The sequence below is a fragment of the Acanthopagrus latus genome, chromosome 19 (assembly GCF_904848185.1).
Source record: "Acanthopagrus latus isolate v.2019 chromosome 19, fAcaLat1.1, whole genome shotgun sequence".
Lineage (NCBI taxonomy): Eukaryota > Metazoa > Chordata > Actinopteri > Spariformes > Sparidae > Acanthopagrus > Acanthopagrus latus.
Window position 1 is genome coordinate 13,933,674 of NC_051057.1, and position 21,309 is coordinate 13,954,982.

General features: G+C 44.4%; 1 protein-coding gene across 1 annotated transcript in view; it reads right to left on the reverse strand.

The window, feature by feature from the left end:
* The window catches only part of prex2 (phosphatidylinositol-3,4,5-trisphosphate-dependent Rac exchange factor 2), a 99,310-nt gene that overhangs the window by 62,506 nt on the left and 15,495 nt on the right, over positions 1 to 21,309 (reverse strand). Inside the window, exons 2-10 of the mRNA XM_037079519.1 lie at positions 17,762 to 17,833; positions 16,240 to 16,362; positions 14,662 to 14,766; positions 11,823 to 11,924; positions 10,656 to 10,817; positions 7,695 to 7,828; positions 5,605 to 5,708; positions 3,712 to 3,861; positions 3,107 to 3,248 (exon numbers count right to left, since the gene is read on the reverse strand). Coding sequence (XP_036935414.1) covers positions 3,107 to 3,248; positions 3,712 to 3,861; positions 5,605 to 5,708; positions 7,695 to 7,828; positions 10,656 to 10,817; positions 11,823 to 11,924; positions 14,662 to 14,766; positions 16,240 to 16,362; positions 17,762 to 17,833 — 1,094 coding nt within the window. The remainder of the gene's footprint in view (positions 1 to 3,106; positions 3,249 to 3,711; positions 3,862 to 5,604; positions 5,709 to 7,694; positions 7,829 to 10,655; positions 10,818 to 11,822; positions 11,925 to 14,661; positions 14,767 to 16,239; positions 16,363 to 17,761; positions 17,834 to 21,309) is intronic.

Below are 21,309 nucleotides of genomic sequence, written 5' to 3' on the forward strand. Positions count from 1 at the left end.
AATCGGGTAGAAGGTAACAAAATAGTTAGCATTTCTAAACAAGCTAAATAAGTTCTCGTTGTCAGCTCAGTGTCTGTAAGCAAGGAGTCTAACTGCTAGTCGGCAGACATTTCTGTTCACCGTTTGTAGACTAAACAAACAAGATGTCGTGTCATTCAGTGAGTTCAGGGGTTAAAGGTGAATGTATTTGTTATCTCTGGAAAAAAACTTACTGGCTGCTTCCTCCTCTCTCTGGTCTCCATGCTAAGTTCTAGCTAGCTAGCTAAATAGTTGCTAGCTGACTGCAGCTTAATGTCTTGGAGAAAAACACAAGAGTGGTGTCAATCTTCTCACCCGACTCTTAATAAAGTAATAATTAATAAAGTAAGCAAGCATATTTCTTAAAATGTCAAACGATTAGTCCCTTATGTCACCCCAGGCAATACAATATGAATATTAATGAAGAGGCTTATAGCTCACTGCTTGTGGAGTAAAAATGCTGTCCACATCTACATGCTACTATCTAAGCATTAAATGATTTTTGTAGGCTGAAAGAGCAAAATGGGTGTCCCTCATAATGTCAGAAACAAAGAGCAGATGCTGACACAGACAACGAGCCTTTCTTACAGGATGTCCGACCTTTTCACTGAGCTCTTAAATGGCTTTTTAATCAACATCTCGCACGACAAGCAGACAGTATTGTCTTTGATATGTAGGAGAGACTACCGCATTGACTTCCTTTTGTTTTTCTGTTTATTCCAAGTTTAAAATTGGATGATAACTGCAAGCTAGGTGGTTGTCACACACATTTCCCTTTGTTGAATTACACTCTCACAGGAACCAAACCACAAATACGATTGCACCACTTAAAGGGGAGGAGCTCGAGACCCAAAAATAGCCTTCGGCCTTAGAAAAAAAAAAAATCCAAAAGAGAAAGACGAGGCGTGGAAAGAGAATAAAGGCAAAGCATTTCACAATGGGGGGAGTGGGCCGAGTCGAAGCCATAGGCAATGTGGCTTTCATCAGAGACATACCATGCTGGTTCCAATTCACCAATTACGCCTACATGTAATCTTCTCCAAAGTCATCTCAGACAGGGGAAGTACAGAGGGGCGAGAGACGTCTTTCTACCCACAAGTGGTCATCCAGGTGCTGGCCGAGTTGTCTGTGGAAGGATAGGTTTCCAAAGGGAGCTTCCCTGAGCTGCTTTCTCACCATACGATCCCCTCAGTCTCAACAAGGTACCCACATATGACCAACATCTGATCCTTTTAATCTTTTTAGCTGACAGATCCATTCCTCCTCCAGACCGCAAGGGATCTGGTGTTGTCTGCGCGGACCAAAGGAGAAAGTAACTCCTCATTCCAAACCGCCATGCGATATAACATGGCCACAGCTATGTCCAATTGGACTTTTTGGTTGTTGTTTTTTTTTTTCCCTCTCTCGCTCTCCACGCTTTTAAAAATAACAAGGCCTTTTTGAAATGACTGTTTAAGCTGGGATAATGTTCAGCGTGATTATTACCAGTCAAAACATCTCTGTAAAGATTTCAAACAAATGGAAAACACAGGTCATTCTGAAACGCAATGAGGCGTTTACGAGGGGAATTTGTTATGGGATTTCAAGAGTCAAGATAGGAGCAGAGTTTAAAATAACATCCAGCCAAGACTGTCTCGTGAAAATATTTAATTCGAGTTCCATTTCTTTAAAACTGCACGTGTCATCACTTTATAAGAAAAAGACTGCCGGCTGTCTCGTACAATTTTTCATTTTCAAACGCGGAGACCTCTCTTCGGCTGCAGCCAGATGTTTTCAGATTTTGTCATCCTGATCCAGCTTTGTCCCGACCTCAGTCTCACAATGTGTGCGCCACACTTAGGCGTATAATATGGTAACCACATTATCGTAAAAAAAATAAATAAATAAGAGTTTTGTGCGAGAAATGGAAAAAATAATTACAAGGGTTTTTTTTTGTGCTTTTCCAGCTTAGGAGAGCAGGAGGTGTGATATCCCATCAGGATTTACTTTTAAAAAATTAACAAAAGAACATCAAATCACAGCTAGTAGTTTGAGGATCACATCATTCCAGTGACTGGAGTTACAGCGTGTGCTTGCTAAATATTGGATTAGCAGGTGATCTAGACTTCGAAATTTCACATTCAAGGAGTTATTAAAGAGTGCTTCCCTGGACTACATTAAACCCCGGGCAAAGTCAGTTCAGACTGATCTTCTTGCATAAAAATCTGGCAAATTGATATGACAGCGAGGCATCTACATCTTATATGATGAAAGGGAAACACTGAAACGAGGGCATCAAATCATGCATGCTTAAAATAGCTCAAGGATTTTCAAGCAAAGCACCCTTACAAGTAAATACCCTCACCTATCAGCGAGTGGAAGATAGATTGGCATGTTTAGTCTCATTAAAAAGTAAACTCGGAAAGTCAAGGATGGAAAGAAAACGACGAACATGTTACGCACGCACACACATACACACACACACACACACACACACACACACACACACACACAGCTGCCCTCTGGCATAACGGGCCCCTGACTGCAGTTCCCTCACTGATTCCTCCGCAGAGAGCTTATTGTAATCTAACATGGGCGAGAGGGAGAGAGCGGGCAGTCAGCTGAGACGCACAGGGATATCTCCCCGTGATTTACGACTGCCGTTCGATGGCCGATCCGTCCCCAGACACCACACCAATAATCCTTAAATAAGATTCATGGGCTAAATCTGGCAGGATTTGATTTTCCCATGACTGAGACTGCAGATATACATAACACGGAGTCTCCGGAACAAAAAGCGCCGACGCTTTCTTCTTCCCAGCTGCTGTCTTTAGATATCCCTGCCAATTTTAAAACGAAAGCAGGGACAGTGGGGACCTATATTACAGTTTTATGTGTACTTTGATTACTCAATTTGTACCTGTTTCGCATCAAATATAAAGATGCGCAAATATAAAGAGCTAACATTTGAGAACAAACAGAATAAAATATGTGATATTTGTGGCACAGTCGTCTGCGCTCACTCCCTCACAGTTATGGAGTTCACTCTGGTGTCAAACAGAGGAAACCACGAGGACTGAACGCTTTGCAGCGTTCTCACGACTCTTACCTTCCCAGGAAGCACTTGGGGAAGGTGGTGAGCTTGCGTTTCCGGTCCTTGATGAGGTTACCCTTGGCCATGAGGTGGTAGAGCTTCTCCCCCTTCTCTGACACCATCACCCACGTATCCTGCTCCATGCCGAGCCTCAGACCTGTGCAGCAGAGGGTTGCAAAAAGCCTGTCTTTACACTCTTCTGGACTGAATATGACATCAAATTTAGCAAGATAATTAGCGGCGCCGTGCTTGTAGTCTTCAGCAGGGTCAGTGGCTGACGCTATGAAGGGTTTAACTTGTACACAATGTCAAAATGGGTCACATAAAAACAGACTCTATGCAGTTTTCACTGTAGTTTCTCTTGTGAATGCTAGCAAAGACGCACACGGCATTGCTACATTGCTCACTCTCTTTCTTTTGCAGGTCCCACAACTAATCAGAACTAACTTTTTCAATTATTCCAGTTTCAATTGTTCTGTATTGATTTTCCCAAACGCAGCATATATTCTCAGTATTTTGATTCAAGACACAGGGTGAAAATAAAATAAGAAATTAAAAGGGAAATGAGTTTCCCTGATCGACCCCCACCCTGACACCGATACACCCGAGCGCCTTCTTACTTTTCCTCCGCTCCCTCTCCTTCATGATGGCCTCCAGCCACTCCTGCTTCTCCTCCGGGGTCTTGGCCATGCAGACGAACCACTTGTTCTTGGCCGTGTTGTGGATCTTCCAGCCGTTGTTCACTATGTTCCCGCTGCTGTGGTAGTCGGCTGTGAAGGCAGAGGTGGGGAGAGTTGGACTTCACTAGTTTTATAAAGTCTCCTCTGCTCGCCGAGGGGTGTGACAATGCAAATTTGGACTCGTTCAGGCTCCGCGTGGTTCTTAGCGTTTGAAGGGGAGGGCCGTCAATTAGTGGTCGCACTGATCATGACATTGTAAACAGAGTTGTTGGGAAGTCGGCTCTGCAGCGAACCATGGTTACCGCATGAAACACAGCAATAACAGGAGGCACGAGTCCAACGATCGGCTTCAAAGAAGCAAAATTACATCGTGATAGCGACGCTACGCCTCGTTGAGAAAACAGACAAGAGCAGACAATATATCATCTGGTGAATTAAAGAGGGAACTATTTACTTTTGGAGAAAAAAATTCAAGCTCAGAATATTCATATTTGAGGTAATAACAAAAAACCCAATATGTATTTTCTCCATAACTGAATAAACAAGCTGATCTCAGAGGAAAATAAGGTCCTTAAAACATTGTTTAAAGCTAGAATGGTGGTAGGGTCCGCCACATATAACAGTATGAAACTGTGTTGTCCTGTATTCGGTTTACTTAGTCATGAAAAGTTTGTATCTTTCCCCTTTTGATTCAGATGTCACTACAAAGAGCACCTTTAAAAGCAGTGTATGCTCTATCAGAAACATCTATTTGAAAATCTGCTCTACCTCAGCGCAGACACTCATTTTTCCCAGTTCTAGCGCCGGCCCTCATTGCCTCTCTATTGAGTGCTTCATCGATTATCGCTCTCCTCCTTTAATGAGATAAACGAGGAGACACGCATGCAGACGAGGAGCCATCCATCAGCATTATTTACTACTGAGCCTCCAGGATACTCCGGCACAGCTGTCGGATACGTGATTCTCCACCGCAGCTCAAATATAGACGTTAAGAATTTATAAAAACCAGAAGTAATTGGAGATGATCTCTTGACCGTTCCCCAAATCCCCGTCATTATTTCCATCTCTGGCCAACCTCTGATTTCCCTCCTCTGAGGGTGTAACAAAAAGCAAACAATTACGATCATCAATTACAATCGCGTCTAAAAGCATCTACATTGTGGCGTCCTTTAAATGGTATGCCTCGAGGGCGTTTTTTAAAACCTCAGGCAGCAAGTGTGCGCCTGGGAAAGAGAGGTCTCTGCGCTTTCATTACGTCGGAATCTGAGCTAAAATACTCCTGTCGCTCTGGATTTCAGCTTGAGATCTCCCGCCTGTGGTGCAGAACACCCAAGTGTTACCGCGCCGCCGCCCGCCTCACTTGTTTATCCTGCCTCTCCAGACCCAAACCCATCCATCTCACACCAAAAACACCCAATATTACTGCCCATCTAGGCCCGCTGGAGAGGAAATGATGGCTTCTACAAATATAAATGATAATCAGCGTCTACATGAGGCCAAGAGACACAACCGCTCGAGTTGAAGTACCAGCAGCAGCAGCACAGCCCCAAGGATGTGTAACTATAGATGTCTTGAAAAATGTGTTTATAGGTAGATCTTATTTTTCCATTGGCAATCCAAGTACAAAATTACACACTTGTGCACGAGTTCAAGCCGAGGACTGTATTGTCAGTGTTCCTGTGCGGGTTATTATGGCACATTTTTAAAACCCCGCTGCTGCCAGGAGTGCTGAAATTTTTAAAAAATGAGGATCTAAAAGTCAGCAAACACAAAAAGAGAAAGAAAACCTAGCTGCGTAAACATTCTCATCTATCAATTTACAGGACCACTCACCCGTGCCATCATCCACATTTTCCACCTCCATCACCTCCGTGTTGATTCTCCCTCTGAACAGGTAGCGAGGACCCTCTGTGGCCGTCTTGCTGTTTTTCAAACGCCTTTGACGGAGAGAGGGGCAAACCACCAGAATTAGCCAACGAGGTTTAATCATTTCCTTGTTATTGACTACAGCATATTAGTCTCAGTTGCTGCTCAACACATATAACGCACTCGACACAATCATCTGATGTTTGTCCATATGTACTAACCTAATCCTTTTTGAAACAGGGTCATGGCTTTAAAGGAACAGTTAACCCGAAAATCAAAAGGATGTATTTTCCCTCTTACCTGTTGTGCCATTTATCCCTCTCGACTGTTTTGCAGTTGCAGAGTTACGGAGATATCGACCATTCAGATGTCTGCCTTCTCTCCAATATAGTGGAACTAGATGGAACGCTTTAATATGAGCAATTTGAGATACTTTTGAGATACTTTCTGTATCACGGTGAAAAAAGAAGTGTGCATCTATTCCTGGATGAGAACATTTTACCTCAGCCAAGAAGAATGCCATGATGGAACAACCTTGCGTCCTTCTTCATCACACTGTGTGGTTCGAAAGAGCGTTGGGCTGATTTTTACAATGCGATTAATGTAGCCAATTCACAATTCACAGGGAAGTCTTGCACCCATCCATCCTCTCCTCACACGTGATTTTGTGCCAAAGTAGTAGCTACATCAACAACAACCTAGCCAATCCCAAATCACTTCCTCTTCCTCTCCACATGGCTGTGTGGCATGTGTGTGGCAGACAATGGACTGAGTGCCCGGGGTTGACAAAAAAAGCAAATATTGCAGTCTTGTAGTAACGTAAAGGGTCATGCTACTGTAACATTTGGTGCAATTTGCCAGTGTTGCGAGCGCTCGCCTAACACTCGCGGCAATACAAAACTTCCATAGGGAAATTGCTAATTTAACACACATTAGTATGTGAGTGTTAAACTATATATTTGATTGTGTACCACTAGCTAGTTACTGCATCTTCTTCTTCATGACTACGAGAGAATGGAACGAATGGATTGCTGGATTATTTACACAATATAATCACATGTGTCTCATTACCGCAATACCGTCATTCTCATTGCCAATCGGGGTGTTCACAACAAGGTCTATGGATTATCTTGGGTAACCTGGTAATGATTTCTGGAACGAGATATTGCTGGTGAGTTTCTGAGTTGTTGTTGTTGAGTGCCATCTACTTCAATTCTATTCAGGAGGAGGCAGACGTCTCCACGGCTGATATCTCCAAAACTCTGCAGCTCTCACCAAAAACAATCTAGATGGATAAATAGCACAACAGGGAGGAGGAAGTTGTTTTCTTTTGGGGATGAACTGTCCCTTTAAGGTCAGAGGACCACATCCTATTTTCCCTCTTTAGTCGTGACTGGATTTGCTTTTATGTACTATCTGCAGACACTGAACTGTACACGACATGCACGGTAAAAGCAAATCAAAGCAGGTGGCTGCCAAAAACACAGTACAATAGACGCAGGAGCATTGTTAGCATCAGAGGCTCAGTGTGAGCTGAACAGATCAGGCGGTAAGAAGCTACTGTTCATCAAGGGGTTCTGTCTGCAACCAGCAGGAGTTTCCTGACTTAACTTGTGCTGATCATCATAATTTCCACATTTCTTGCTATACTTCCGCATGAAGCACCTGAAAGATAAATCTACTAGGAAAAGCACTTGAGGCCACAGACGGTGGTTTAGACTAATCACATGTCCCCATTTCCTCAATTTAAAAAAAAGTCCTTCCAAATTCTTTTCTCACGTGTCTCCTTGACTGCATAACTTTTTTTTTCTTTCAACCCCCTCACAAAAAATGCTTCCCACAGTGCGCCGCTCCCTTTTCTGTGAATTATTTATAAGGTCCATGCTCTAAATATTGTGTAGGAGTACAGAGACAGGGGGAAAAATGTAAAATTAGCATTCATAATATTTTTACTCCATCTCTTCAAAAACATACACTGTAATGAGAATTTAAAAATCGTCTTCTGCACTGTGTGGTTTTGTCTGCAGGGTGATGTGTAAAAGAGGGTCAAGAGACACCTGTTTTTCTTCTTGCAGTAGACCAGGAGCTTGTCAAACAGGAAGAAAATCCTCTCTTGGATGTTTCCAGCTGAAATCTTCAGGAGGACGCCATGCATGAGCATCTCCGTGCATGTATCCGTGATGTTGGAGCCCTGCGAGCGGACATGTGGACAAAAATGTCAGACAAAACAGAGGAGCAAAGCAGATGCTTGGACACACGGGGGGGGGGGGGGGGGGGAAACCCAGGAAGAATTTATTTCAACTAGCAAATAATCTCTTTTAAAAAGTTTCAGGCAGCATCTACTTCCTATACCTCTCCACATTCACACATAAAGTCTGAGCAGGAGGAGGGACCGCATAGGCCAGCCTTTCCTGCTCCCTCTCTCAGGGGTCTGTAAAAACACTCCCCGCTTCCTCCGAGCAGATTGCTGTGGGACTTTAAAATGCGCGGCCATTAATGGCTTCTATAGAATAACATCCCGTCCAGTCAAACTATGTGTTGCATTGTCACGTCTGGTCACCATATTGGACGGGGTTCCTGCTGCAAGTGATAAAGTGCGCTGTCTTTCCCCTTACCTTGCCCGCTCTGGGAATTTATGTGGCACGTTTGATCGGCCCTTCAGAGCTAAAAATAACTCCCATGCGCACGGAGCCGGAAAATGTGCTAAGCATTTCCTCCTGCTGGAGACATCAACGCGCCAAAACCCATCCCGCTTTTTTTTGCCTTCTTTCCCTCCTCGCCCTTTTTTATCCTCCTTCTCGATCGTCTCTCGCTCTCTTCCCCTCCTCTATGATTCCCCGGCCTGTTCCTCTATCTCTTTCATTCCTTCCTCCACACATCCCTCGCTCTTTTAACTCCCCAGCCCACGACCAGATGTTAAAGTCATTTGCAGCCAGTGAATGTGTGCACACCAGACATGGAAACTTGTCTTGGTCACTTGAAGGGGGCCAACAGCAACATCACACTGATCCAGAATTGAGAGCTGCATTTCCTCAATGGAAGTGCGACACTTCCCCTTTGTGTCTCATGCCATTTAACAAAAAAGAAAAAAGAAAAAGAAAAAACAATGTGCCAGTTCACTTCTCTCGCTGCGGGGCTCTCTGCAGCATTTTTCTATCACTCCTCGCGTCAATTTTGTTCCAAGCCAAAGCTCAAAAGAAGGTGTACTGTCTTGAATCTTCAACTTCGCTCAGTCATCTGTGTCATCTAAATTTCAACCCTCTATTTTTATAGTTGGACAGCTGCCAGACATAGCAACTGCAGAGAGGGATCAAAAAAAAAAAAAATCAAAATGACAAAGCCAGACACGACCTTAATTAAGGAAAAACTATGGTAAAAATTAGAAAAACCGAAGGAGTCAAATCAAACAAACTGGAGTAAAACACTAATTAAACTTGCGCAAGAGAACAGAATGTGAAGCTAAACTGGAAACGACTACCCCGCTGCGCTAAAATTAACATATTTCTATGTTGCGCGGTGACAAAACACAGACACTTGCAACACGAACCAACTGGCAATCACTGCCCCGGCACAAATGCTGGCAGCCGTCGCCATGGTGACCACGGCGGGCCATCGCCCTGTCTCTCCCACGCGAGGTGAACCTGCCAGGATGGCCCGAGGGCGGCCAGCTGTGGAGCAGGTCAGCGCTTAACAAGCAATCAGCCCGGGCGGAGGAGCAGGAAAACGGAAAAAAAAAAAAAAAACAGCAGCAGCAGCTCTCACAATCACTCCTCATCCCTCCATCATTCCTCTGACACCCACACAGTGCTGCGAGATGCAGCCGTCACACTCTCCACTCGCTCTCTCTCTCTCTCTCATTCTTTCTGTTTTCCCTTGTAGTTTTCCTCCTCCGTTCCATCTCGTTTGGAGCTGCAGAGGCCTGGCGTGCAGCGGTCAGAGGGTCCCGCTCCAGAATGAGCTAATGTTTACAATTAATAAAAGTGCTGAGGGGGAAACCGCAGAGGAGCTCCAGCCAGGACTGTGTCGAGCTCAAAGATGTGTCACCCCACCCAACACCAAGCCTCTTTCTGATCATTATTCTGGGACTTTGCAGCGTTTATTTTGTGACCTTACATTGAGATTAATTATAGTGCAACAGAAATTTTATCCGTTCCTAATTATCTGTCCAAATTTGTTGTAATACCTTCGGGTTATTTTTTTTCATTTTTTGATGGCTTCAAGATGCTTTTTTATGTGGTATATTTTACTACAAAGGAAGACAAACTCACTAACAGCCCTTGTAAATGTCTGGCTAATGCTGTAACAACAAAGGTCCCTAATCATCAAGTCAGAAAATGTGAACATCTTGGTCACATGCGAGGAAGTCTAATCATGCCTGTAACAGTCTGTTACTGCCTACACCTCAGTCAGAAGCTGTATCAACACTGGCAACGTGTCTCTGACTGCATGTGTCCAGGAAGCCTTCGGGGGCCTCGTTTGAATGAAGCCAGGTCAATTACATCAGCATCCCAGCCTCCTTCCTCACAATTACCACCACTGTTTTCTCTTTCTGACCACGGCTAGTCTTCACCGGCCCCTTGTTAAGGCACCCCAGGAAAGCAAATCTAAAGGAAAAAACCCTGCAGACCAAGAACTGCGGGTCCACCTGATGACAATTTGACCGGTTACCCTAAAGCATGACGGCATTAACCTCAGGCAACGGGCTCGTCCAGGCAGAAAGAATTTGCCCATTGTGAATTCGAGTCATTGTTCCCAGAGAACAAGAAGGCTTTAAAGGCTACAAAAGTCACGGCACACAGAATTCTTGTTGAATCGCTGGCAAAGGGCTAAGTGGCTTTCAACAAGTCATGACTTTGAGCTTTGGCGGGGAGGGGGGGGACTCGACCGCGTGTTAAAGGCAACAAAAAGCGACCCGAGTCCAACAGCACAGCAACAAGTCAATGCGGCCATTTAAGTCGAACATATTAGACAAGATTAAACCATTCAAACACAGTGTACACAGTTTAGTCGAGGCCCACCTCCCAGCCCTCGATATGAGACTGCCATTCCTCCAGAATCTCCAGCTTCTCCATCTGTCTCTTGGCCTCGTTGATGCTGGAGCACACGGCCTTCATCACCTGCAGAGACTCCTGCACCAGGGCGTAGTCGCTGTGCTTCTTAGGGGTCCTTTTCAGCAGCTCCTGCACATGTAAACCACAGACAATCACACACACAAAAATTAATAATTACATGATGGGCTTTGTACACTGTACACTGTAGCTCTCTGATTGGCCACCAAAGATCAACAACAAATCATTAAAGGCAAAAACAAATGGAGCAAAAACAAGCAGCTTTGGATTGTTTGTTAAAACGTTTATACTGACCTGTGTGATGTTAAACTTTATGCAAGCAAGGACTATGTGCATATCTCATCCCTGCAGCACTCTATCTGCATAAGAACCCGAAAAGCATGAAATAAAAACATATTCCAATTCCTGCCCACTCCACGTTCACTTACCTTCAGGAGTTTTGCAGTTAAAACTCTTGCTACTGCGTGCAATCGTTTATGAAAAAAACACTGGCAATCCCTGCATCAATAGCCTAAACACTGTGTTTCGGCGCGTCAGCTACTACAGGGCTATCTGTGTCATTTCAGAGGAGGAGGCCCCGGCAGCTGGAAGACTTCAAATGGCACAGCATCAGATTACACCCTTATTATTATTACATCTCAGTGGCCGCGCTGGTGGCTGTTTAGAGAACGCCTGGGTGAATTAATAGATCATAACAAGACGAATGGGACGGGACAGCTCGGATCACACAGTCAGACGAGCCTTTGAACGTGTATTTCATTTCGCTCACGTTTCACCCCGAGAAAGGGAACATTTTTAAAACTAACGAGTGAGTGGGCAGGTATGGATGAGGCCGGAGCGTGTGAACGGGCAGCTGGGCAGGGGAAGTGGTGATAGGTCCTGTGCGATTGCTAAGATGCGGCTCTGCTGGGGAACTGCAGAGCAGAGACGACATGTCAGAATGCGAGACAAGTGTTTCATTAGCGGGAGGGAAACTGATGTGAGTCAGACCGGACAGCCCTCACTAATGACAAGGTGGCGGTGGATGAAAGGAGGAGCGCAAGGTGATCTACAGAGGTGGCACAAGGGTGCGGCATCGCCATAATACACGGCTGGCTTTGACAAGACCATACTCACTCTGAGCAGCAACGGGTACTTGCAGATCCGCTGAATGGGAGCTACCAGGTAACCCTCCAGTGGGACCTCCGTGTTTTTTCTGCCTCCCAGCAACATGCAGTTCTGGAGGAGAGGAGAGGAGAGGAGAGGAGAGGAGAGGAGAGGAGAGGAGAGAATTAGTTTGTTTGTGTCTTGGTTGGGTTGGTTTGTCAGCACGATTACACAAAAACCACTGAACCTATTTCAACGAATACACCTCATTAACCTTTGGTGCAGATCCAGAAATATTTTCTCAATCTCTCCAAGTGCCATTTGAGCGCCATTCTAGTATCGGTTTTTAATTTGTATCATGTTACCAGCTGCATCAGCTGTGTCAGCTGGTAATGTGGCCCTAGAGACACGTATTGTAACAGGAACAGCGATTTCGAGTGTTTTTGTGCTTTTACGCCTGTGGACAGATTTTGACAGCACAATAATGCCACAACCGTTTAAGGCACAGTCAAAACGCGAGTTCAGAGATGGGCATGGTCCGAGAAGTGGGACGGTGGCCGACACATTACGCCCCTCTGACCAACACTTTTTTTTGTTTATGCTATCACTAAACTAAGTGTGTAGCTTTAGGATCAGATTTAATGGTCATGTTGACGGGTATGTCAAAGTTTGCATTTCATATCATTTCCATCCCTAAATTTAGATTTAATAACGTCTTCAGTTGATCAAAGTGACCCTCACATCCTCTCCTACATGTGGTAGGTTACAGGTTATGAGGTCAACCGCTAATATCCACTCTCACCTCCCTCTCACCTGAATTCCCGCGAGGTGCTGAATTACAGGGTAAACAATAAACCTGGCTTTTTTAGTAGCCAGTAAGCCAAAGGTTTAGTGGAGGTCAGCGGATATATCCCCACCCTGGTCACTGCAAGGCCGAGGAGGTGACCTGAGGTATATGGGCCCATAGCTGAGTGTAGGTTGCGGGGAAACATGAGACCTATATAACCCGGATGGAGGGCTCGGTCGCTGAAAGGTCAAGGCTATAAAGACCCTGTTAAATCACTGTCAATTAATATCTTTGCCTCCTCTGGCTTCCTAGATTAAAGGCACGCATGGACAGTAAATCAGACACAGAGCTCTCAAGTGTAGCATGTGCATGTGTGCGTTTCACTCCTCACGCCATCAATTATAGTCCAGAGAAAAAGGTCACGAGCTTCACCAAAGAACCGGCCAATCAATACCAGTAAGTTTCTTCTGGGTGTGTAACTCTGCTGTAGGTCTCCATTTCAAAGAGCCCTGGTTTTCCTGGAGTGTTAAAGAGGTGATACTGTGCGGCAATACAAATGTGTGTTGCTCCGGCGCAAAGGAGAGGGAAGGCCTGGGCAGTGCGAACTGTCAAAGCCGATGAGTAAAGAAAAAAAAAAGGCTGAAAACGGCATTAAAAAGAGCTGTAATAGGGAAAAGAACAAGGGCAAACATTTTGACCTCTCAAAGTGCACACACGTGCACCCACAAACGCACACACACACGCACACACACACAGTCTAGCGAGCCAGCAGTAGGGATGCAGTCATCTTTTGTTCGAGCAACTTGATGCTCCCCTGCGGACGTGAAAGTCTCTCCGAGTGTCGGGCCAGGAAGAGGGAGTCCGCCCACACGAGGGGCAGAGTCACATCAGCTGTCAGACACACTGGAACATAAAGTACAAGGTTTTACACTGTCCAGCTGCTGTGTGTGGGTGACTGTGTGTTCGAATGTCTCTAAGAAAGCGCGGCGGTTTGTTTTTCATATGAGAGCAGTCCACTTTTGATCACTCATGACCTCACTTGGACTTGAATAACGGCCCTAAAAATCAGCTTTATTTCCAGAATCTCCCTAAATTCTCATTCAATCACGCAGATGTTTGACGTAACTATAAAAAGGCCACATCCTCACATAACCCCAGTCCATTTCATGTCACACTAGTGTTGGGGAGTATTCTGCATATCTGACAAAAGTAGCATAAAGTTCTTTGTGGCTCCAACAGCAGCTGCATAAATTGCCTCCAGTGATGTTGCATTGTGGGAAATGTAGATGCCAGGTTTTAAAAATCAGTCCACTGATCTAGCACTGCACTCCCATAATGCTGTTGGATTCATAATGGACAGTTTAAAATCAAAAAGATCAAACTCGACACAGCAGAGCCAGATAACACCTTTTTCATGTGCCTACATTTCCCACAATGCAATTTGGCTGAGCTGAGACATGACTTGAGTCAATTTATCAGATTACATGCAGCTTTCTCTGGAGCCACAAAAGGATTTACCTTACTTATATACAAGACTAAAATTTAGTTCAAAAGATTCAAATGTTATCTTTAATTTCATTGACAAAACAAGGACAGACGCAATATAGCAGACTGTGTTTTTGCCAGTGCAGCAGTTCCATTTCTTCTGTGCTTCTGGGGGGAGGAAGCTGATGTGGAAGTGATGTGATGTTGGGGAAGTATGTAGGCTACTGTACGGGAAATAACGAAGTGTCAGCTAGATTGAAAGTTTATTTAAAGCAGTTTGAGCTTCAGTCTCCAAACTAATGTCCCAGCAAGCTCAAAGCCTTTCATTGACAAAAACTAGACTTCAGTCGTTGAGCTTCTCTTTGACTAACGTGAGACTGAAAGTCGACTAAAGCTATCAGATCTTGGCGCAACAAGCATGCTGCATGCTTACTTGGTTCACTGGCACTGATGAGATTAACTTGTTGGGTATTAAAATGTTGGTATTTAATGACAAGGCTTTTTTTTTATACTCTATAACTCAGACTTCTGTATGAGTGCAGATCCTCCAAGTCTACACTTGGCTGCATATGTTACAAATTTACAGCCACTTCTTACCAGTAAACATGTCCGAACGCTCCTGATCTTATTGAGCTCCAGCAGCAGCCTCTGGGCCTTCTCGTGATTCCCACAGTATTCATCATAAATCTGGAAGCGGCTCCTCTGTAAGAGCCCGAGAGAAAAGACAAGGTGAGAGGGGGAGAATTACAGTCCAAAAAGTAAGAGAAATGGAGACAAAGTCAAAAAGTAAAAGCAAAATTGGGAAAAAGTGAAGACAAAAAACAGACATATGAGTTAAGGGATTTATGGTAAGTACTGTCCTCAACACTCTCCTCTCGATCAAGAAATACATAATGTGACGTGTAAACTGTTCCAGTCCTATCCTGTCATCTGCCTCGCAGCCATACGACTGACAACTTTCAACCAAAGCAGCTCTCGTGACATCCACATCCCATTGTCTTCGAGAGGCTGCAGGGGGACCAGACCACACAGCCTTTAAATCACTCACTACAAAGTCCCCGCAGTGAAAATAGTACACGGTCCTCAGCCATGCTAATCTGCCTCAGAAGACAAAGCTGCTGATGTGGAGAGACATCGCTGTCACAACAACAAGCCAGGGCACTAAAGGGAAACACAACTTTATGATTAACTGTAGAGTGTGCCCTTCTGCTTGAATCATGCTTTCGAAAGAAGTTTATGAATCTGCTCAAAGTATTTTTTTGGCCCCTCTGGGACTGAGTTTACTGTAGTGGAGTCTTGAGTCAGCGGGAATTTGCAAGGCAGAGTCGCGCAGGGATTCTGATTCTTCAGCGGCCCACCGTCCAGCTGGCTTCCCTGCATATTTGTGTTTCTGTAGTAAAGTTCGATTGTGTAATTCTTTTCTTGGAAGTTTTAGAGCAATCGACAAATCACAACGGAGACGGAGAGGGAAGGGGAGGGAGGCGAAGGAGAAAATGTCCAAGCCTTATCTCTAAAGACTCACATGGTCACTCATGACTGAGTTACAGTCTTGGGTCATGGGTTTTCAGTTATGCTGCGAGTTATATTCCATTTTCTCAATGAGGTCATCTCGTCATAAACCCGACTACACCATCCGTGCCGCTAGATCAGCCGTCTTTCACCTGTACCAACTGCAGCCCAGTGCTACATCAGGGCCTTACTGGCAACAGAAGGACGGTGAGATTTATTACACTTTGAAACCTGTTACATGCCAGCGTGCCTCAGGGCTCTGCATCAAAGACATGTGATATATATATATAACAGGGCTGAGCAGTATATCAGAGCCCTATGAAGCTTATCACACATGTGCATTCATCATGGGTAATCCAGATGAACTGACAACATGTGGTGCATCTTATCATTGTCACAGGCGTAACTGCATTTGAGTTCAGACAGTAAAGAGGGAGAGGGATTCTTTATTGAAAACAGAGCCGCGACTGAGCCATGAAGAGATGAGTTTGGTGACACGATCACAACTTGAAAGAGATGCAAAATTTAAGAATTTTTAATAGAAAACATTTAAAAATCTTAGCTGCAGGGCTAAGTGAGCTGACAAGCCAATGGGAGTGTGAGATCAACAGGTGGAATATTCTCACATATTGCACCTTTGAGTCATCATGGTCGTGCAGAACTTACGAAGTGTAAGAAGCAGCGGCCGATTTCATGGTGAGCGTGTGGCTCGGGCTGGAGCAGCTCCTCCACCATGGACAGGAAGTCTTTGTGAACGGCCAGAATCTCCTCGATGTTGGCGAATAAAACCTGAGAGGGAAAAAGACACACAGACACAGGACACAGGATTGTCAAAGGAGACTGACTCTTTTCGTTTATCCAACTGGGAATATTCACGCAAATGTCCTCTCAGGTTGGAGCAACAACTTCAGTGCTGGATGGTTAAAAACGTTTCCCAAAGTCTTGTCTCGTATGGTCACTTTAGCTTTTCCTTTGTCACTCACATATTGGAAACAGCTGCCAAGGTGTCGTTTAAATGTTCTGATCCTTAAAATGTTAAATAACTTCTCTCCGGTACCATGTTGCTCCCACATTCTGACACGAGGCACATGAAAACACTGAAGTCAGGAGAATGGCTTCCCAGCCCAGAATATATATATATATATATATATATATATATATATATATATATATATTTATATATTTATTTATATATATATATATATATATATATTTATTTATTTATTTTTTCCAGCTGTTTTTCCTTCAATAGCGCTCTGAAGACTGTCCCAATCAATAATTTGGCATGTGCTGCTTTTTTTGTGGCCAGCGGCACTAAGCGAGAGAATCTCTGTGGCAGCACAGTAATGACTGAGGTTTCTGTGTAATGGCCCTCTTGGCTTGAGACGTCTTTGACATTTGAATTTCAAGCATTACTGGAGATAATTCATCATGCAAGCTAAAAGAAATGAGCACATTTTGGAGGAACTTGGCCTTCATGTGGTGTTGACTTGTGCCCCCTTTTATGTCGTTCTTGTGGCGATATTAAAGCGCCGAACACTACGCTCATGCTGGATGGAGAGAGGAGCAAGAGGAATATAAGCAAAAGCTTAAAAAAAATATATAAAAAAACAGGAAACGTCTTTTACGGGCTTCGCGAGGCAAAACTAATCTTAAGTGACACTGAGAGCAGCCAAGAGTCTGGTGAAACTTAATCTCTGCTTGGTGACAACACAACCAACCCCATAATGACCCCCGTTATCTAAACCCCCCCTCTGTACAGCCAGTTCCCAAACAAAACATACCACGCGCAGACTTATCCCAAAACATGAGGACGTGCAGTAAATATCCACTGAATGTGTATTTACCTTCAAAAGTAAGCAACTTCACTGAAACAGACACACTCCCACTGTGAGAGAGCATCCTTTATTATCCTCCAGCCGGAATCATTTATAAATAGATTATATTTACAGCTGCTTCCTGGATCGCCCTCTACTTCTTTCTCCATTCAGAACTTGGCTATTTTGGGTTAAAGAGCGCCCCGAACAACGGGCCCACTTAATTTAGTTTCCAGTGTAATTTCCGGCCTTTTGAATGGATCAGGTTACTGTTTGGAAATAAGTTCCACGTGCACTGCAGACGGAGCAAAAGTCAACTGCCCTTGATATTTGAACAAATCCTCATTACGCAGTCCCAGATTGACCCTCACCTTGACGGTCTCCTCTGTGATGTTCTTGTCGATTTTGGTGGCTGCATACTGGTTGAGACGATGTAGAAACACCTGAAAAGGGAAAAAAAAAAAGAAAGAAAAAAAACAAGCAACAGTTAACACCTTTGAACCGGCCTCCGGGATTGAATTACGTTTTGGCGTCCGATCGCCTCGGCCCCTCAAAAGGACAAATAGAAAAGGCCAGATTTGAGGCTTTGTGTGCAGCTGCAACACTTGGCTGCCGGAGCAAATTGCACATCACAATGGACACCTGATACACACGAAACCCAATCTGTGCGCTAGATGAGAAAAAAAAAAAAGAGCACAATAATTGCAGCGCATGGTGTTTCAAAGGCAATGTTAAGTGGCTGGGGACGGGAGCTGGTGGGGCCAACGGCGTGTGAATTGAGATGGATGGGAAGTGCTCTTACTTTCTTCTCTCCCCCGAGGATGAAGGTTCCCAGGCTGCTTCAGCGCACAAGCCCACGACAAACCCATTTAATGCTCCGAGGCACTTTGTGAGAATGGCAAATTAAGAAGGTGCGCTCCGAATGTATGCTTAAAAATGTGACTTAGGGAAGAATTAGTCCCCTTCTGCACGCCGCCTGAGGGAGAGCTTTTAAAAGGAGGAGACAACACACACCAGACAAGAATCTTCATTTTTTGAGTGTGCAACGCATGAAATAGGGCTTGAGCGGATGGGAATCTATCTTCCGCAGAAAGGGCTCTGTGGAAAACAAATTGACGGTGCCACGCTTTGATTCTGAATGATGTCTGTAAAGCACTTCACTTCATGGGAAGCTATGATGAAATCCAAAGCAAGGCTCGAAAATCTAAACTTTCAGAAAATACAAAGTATGAGAGAAAATGGCATTCAATAGCGCCGACATGAACAGCGTCCCTGATGTTCACGCTGCTGTCAAATCTGAATGAGAGCCAGTTAAGCAGCAGGAAAAACAATGTCCTTGGCATCCCGTCACAAAAAAGCATTTGTGTAAAGTGTTTTTCTTTCTTACAAACAATTCCCATGTCACACAACTAACTTTATTTATCCCCCAAATGGTGTGAAAGGCAGAAACTCAAGTGAAGAAAAAGCAAAGATAAGATCCTTAAATAGAAGGATTTTATTATTCCAAACCTGTCTGCCAAGAGGTAAGATTCATGACACTGACTATAATTCAACCAAAGAAACGTGAGGCAACTTTAACCGGCAGGTCGATTCCAGCTTCGATTCATGTCCATCCATTTAGAAAACAGACCTGCCAGGATGCAGCCGGGCCGTCAAAACTCATACTCTGACTCAATCAGAGGCCTGTCACTGATCACGCAAATCTGTCTCCTGCCACAACATGACAGACAACATAATAGGTGCAGAAAACGTGACACATTCTGACACTTCGGCAGCACAAAGCTTCATTTCAGGGGGCAGCGAGAGACACAAGCAGACAGCAGCCGCCTCATAGACACACAATGGAGCTCGACACTGAGCAGCAGCGTGATGCACACAGTCATCAAAGGGTCGGCGTGGACATCTGTCAATTCATACTCCGAATAAACAGGGAGCAGCACATCACCGGAGAAGCCGCTACCTGCTGCTCACTGCTGCTGCCATTAGCTAGTAATCTCAATTAACTCTGCATTTAGCCGTCGCATTAGCTGTCAGACTGGGAGTTCGTTTACTATCCGACTATCACCTCTTTGAGGTAAAAAGTTGCGAGGGGCTAGCAACACATACACTTATTTGACATAATGTCAAATCTGCTATTTGCAACTGATGTTTATGAATCCTTACAACTGATGATTAAAAAGTTTAAAAAGGATTCCGTTGTTTGTTGACAGTTTAATGACAGTTGACATCTACTGGAGATTAGAATTAGAAAGTGGAAGCATGCAACCAAATTGTCTCATAATAGTATGATTCATATTCTGTATAATAATATGAATCTGAAATCTGAAACTAAAGTAACCAAACATGTTTAATCTACTAATCTACTTGACCTATAACTAAGAAAACTAAGATGAAGAAGAGCATTTCTTTGTAAAATGTACAAAATACAGTTACAAAGCAATCTAACTACATCACTTATCCTCGATTACTACAGTAATCAGTATCTGCTCTTGAAAAACATATTGGTCGATCCGTGCTGTGGGCAGTGAGAAGTTACATCTGTCTTTGCAGTTGACCCTAACCGTGAGCATCACTTCACTGCCCCACTGAGGGCCATAATGCCATCTGTCGGCCTGTGCAGCCACACAGCAGGCAGTCTGACCTGGGCGAGCTCACATAATACAACCACAAAGCATGTAAACAGCTTACTTTAATGAGCAGACAAGCCAAGAATTATTCCCTGACACGGCGATCTAAGTAAGTGGTTGTGACTACAGCATTGAGAAGTTTCACTTGATTAATCGTGAACAGATGGAAAGGACGTTCAGCTGAGTCGCTTGTAAAATCTCCATGTCCTGCTAATTACAAAGGCGATGCTCTGTTGCAGAGCACACCGAGATGGAACCGTAACTGAAATGATCTTCGATCACGTTGCATCGACGTCAAGCAACACTTCAAAAGGGGCTGCGGGAGCGAGCGCTTGAGTCTTGTGGTTGGGGGGGAATGAAGGGCTTAAATAATCAGCCTCTTTGTTGCAGGCCAACTCCACGCTGATTACCATTCTGTAGCCGCCTTGCTTCGCAACTCTGCCACTCACGAGCATTAGCATCTGATTAGCAAGTCTAATATGTACAAACACAGAGCAGACTTCGACAGGGCCCTCGCACAGGCCTGACAGGGCTTACAGTACAGGGCCTCAGCTGAGCTAAAGCAGCGCTAATTTGCATCAAACACCCTGCGTCCTCTCACTGATGTGCGGCATCAAACGTGGGCCCATTACGGAGCCTATCCTTTCAGTTTTTATAATGAGGAGTCTATTAAACAGGAAATAATCACTATATCTGCAAAGCACTAATTAAACAGCACTGTATATGATCTGCAGCTATGGGGGGAAAACCCTGCAGATGCTTATCAGAAGTAAACAATGTAAAAAAAACAGACAAAAAAAAACACTGCATAATGGAGCGCAGGGGCTCGAAATCTGATCGGATGGACCGAGATAATAAATCATGTTATCACCCCAAAGGATTAGAGAGTGTCGCGCAGAAGACATGGGGCAAAATTGAAAACATCTTTCAAGTCTTCAAGAGGAATGCAGCGCACAGAAAACAGGCTCAGCCACACAAAAGTCTGAAAAACTCGTTTGAGACACTCCTCCTCGTGTCGCTCCTAGAACTGTGGACGGCTCCGGCTTGATTTGTGGAAACGAAACATGTCTCTTCCGAAAGAGACCGCCAAGGCTGCCTTGTTGATGTCGTAAAGAGACTAATCCTGGAACTGCTCCACGGACAGTGAATGGGAAGCTGACTGACTGGCTGGATTTATGGACACAATAACAGTACCCAGGGTGACTGTGAATATAAGCCCGTTTCCAGGTTTAAGCAGCACCTGACAGCTCCGCAGTACATAAACGCACAGCTCATTGGCAAAAGCCTGAATG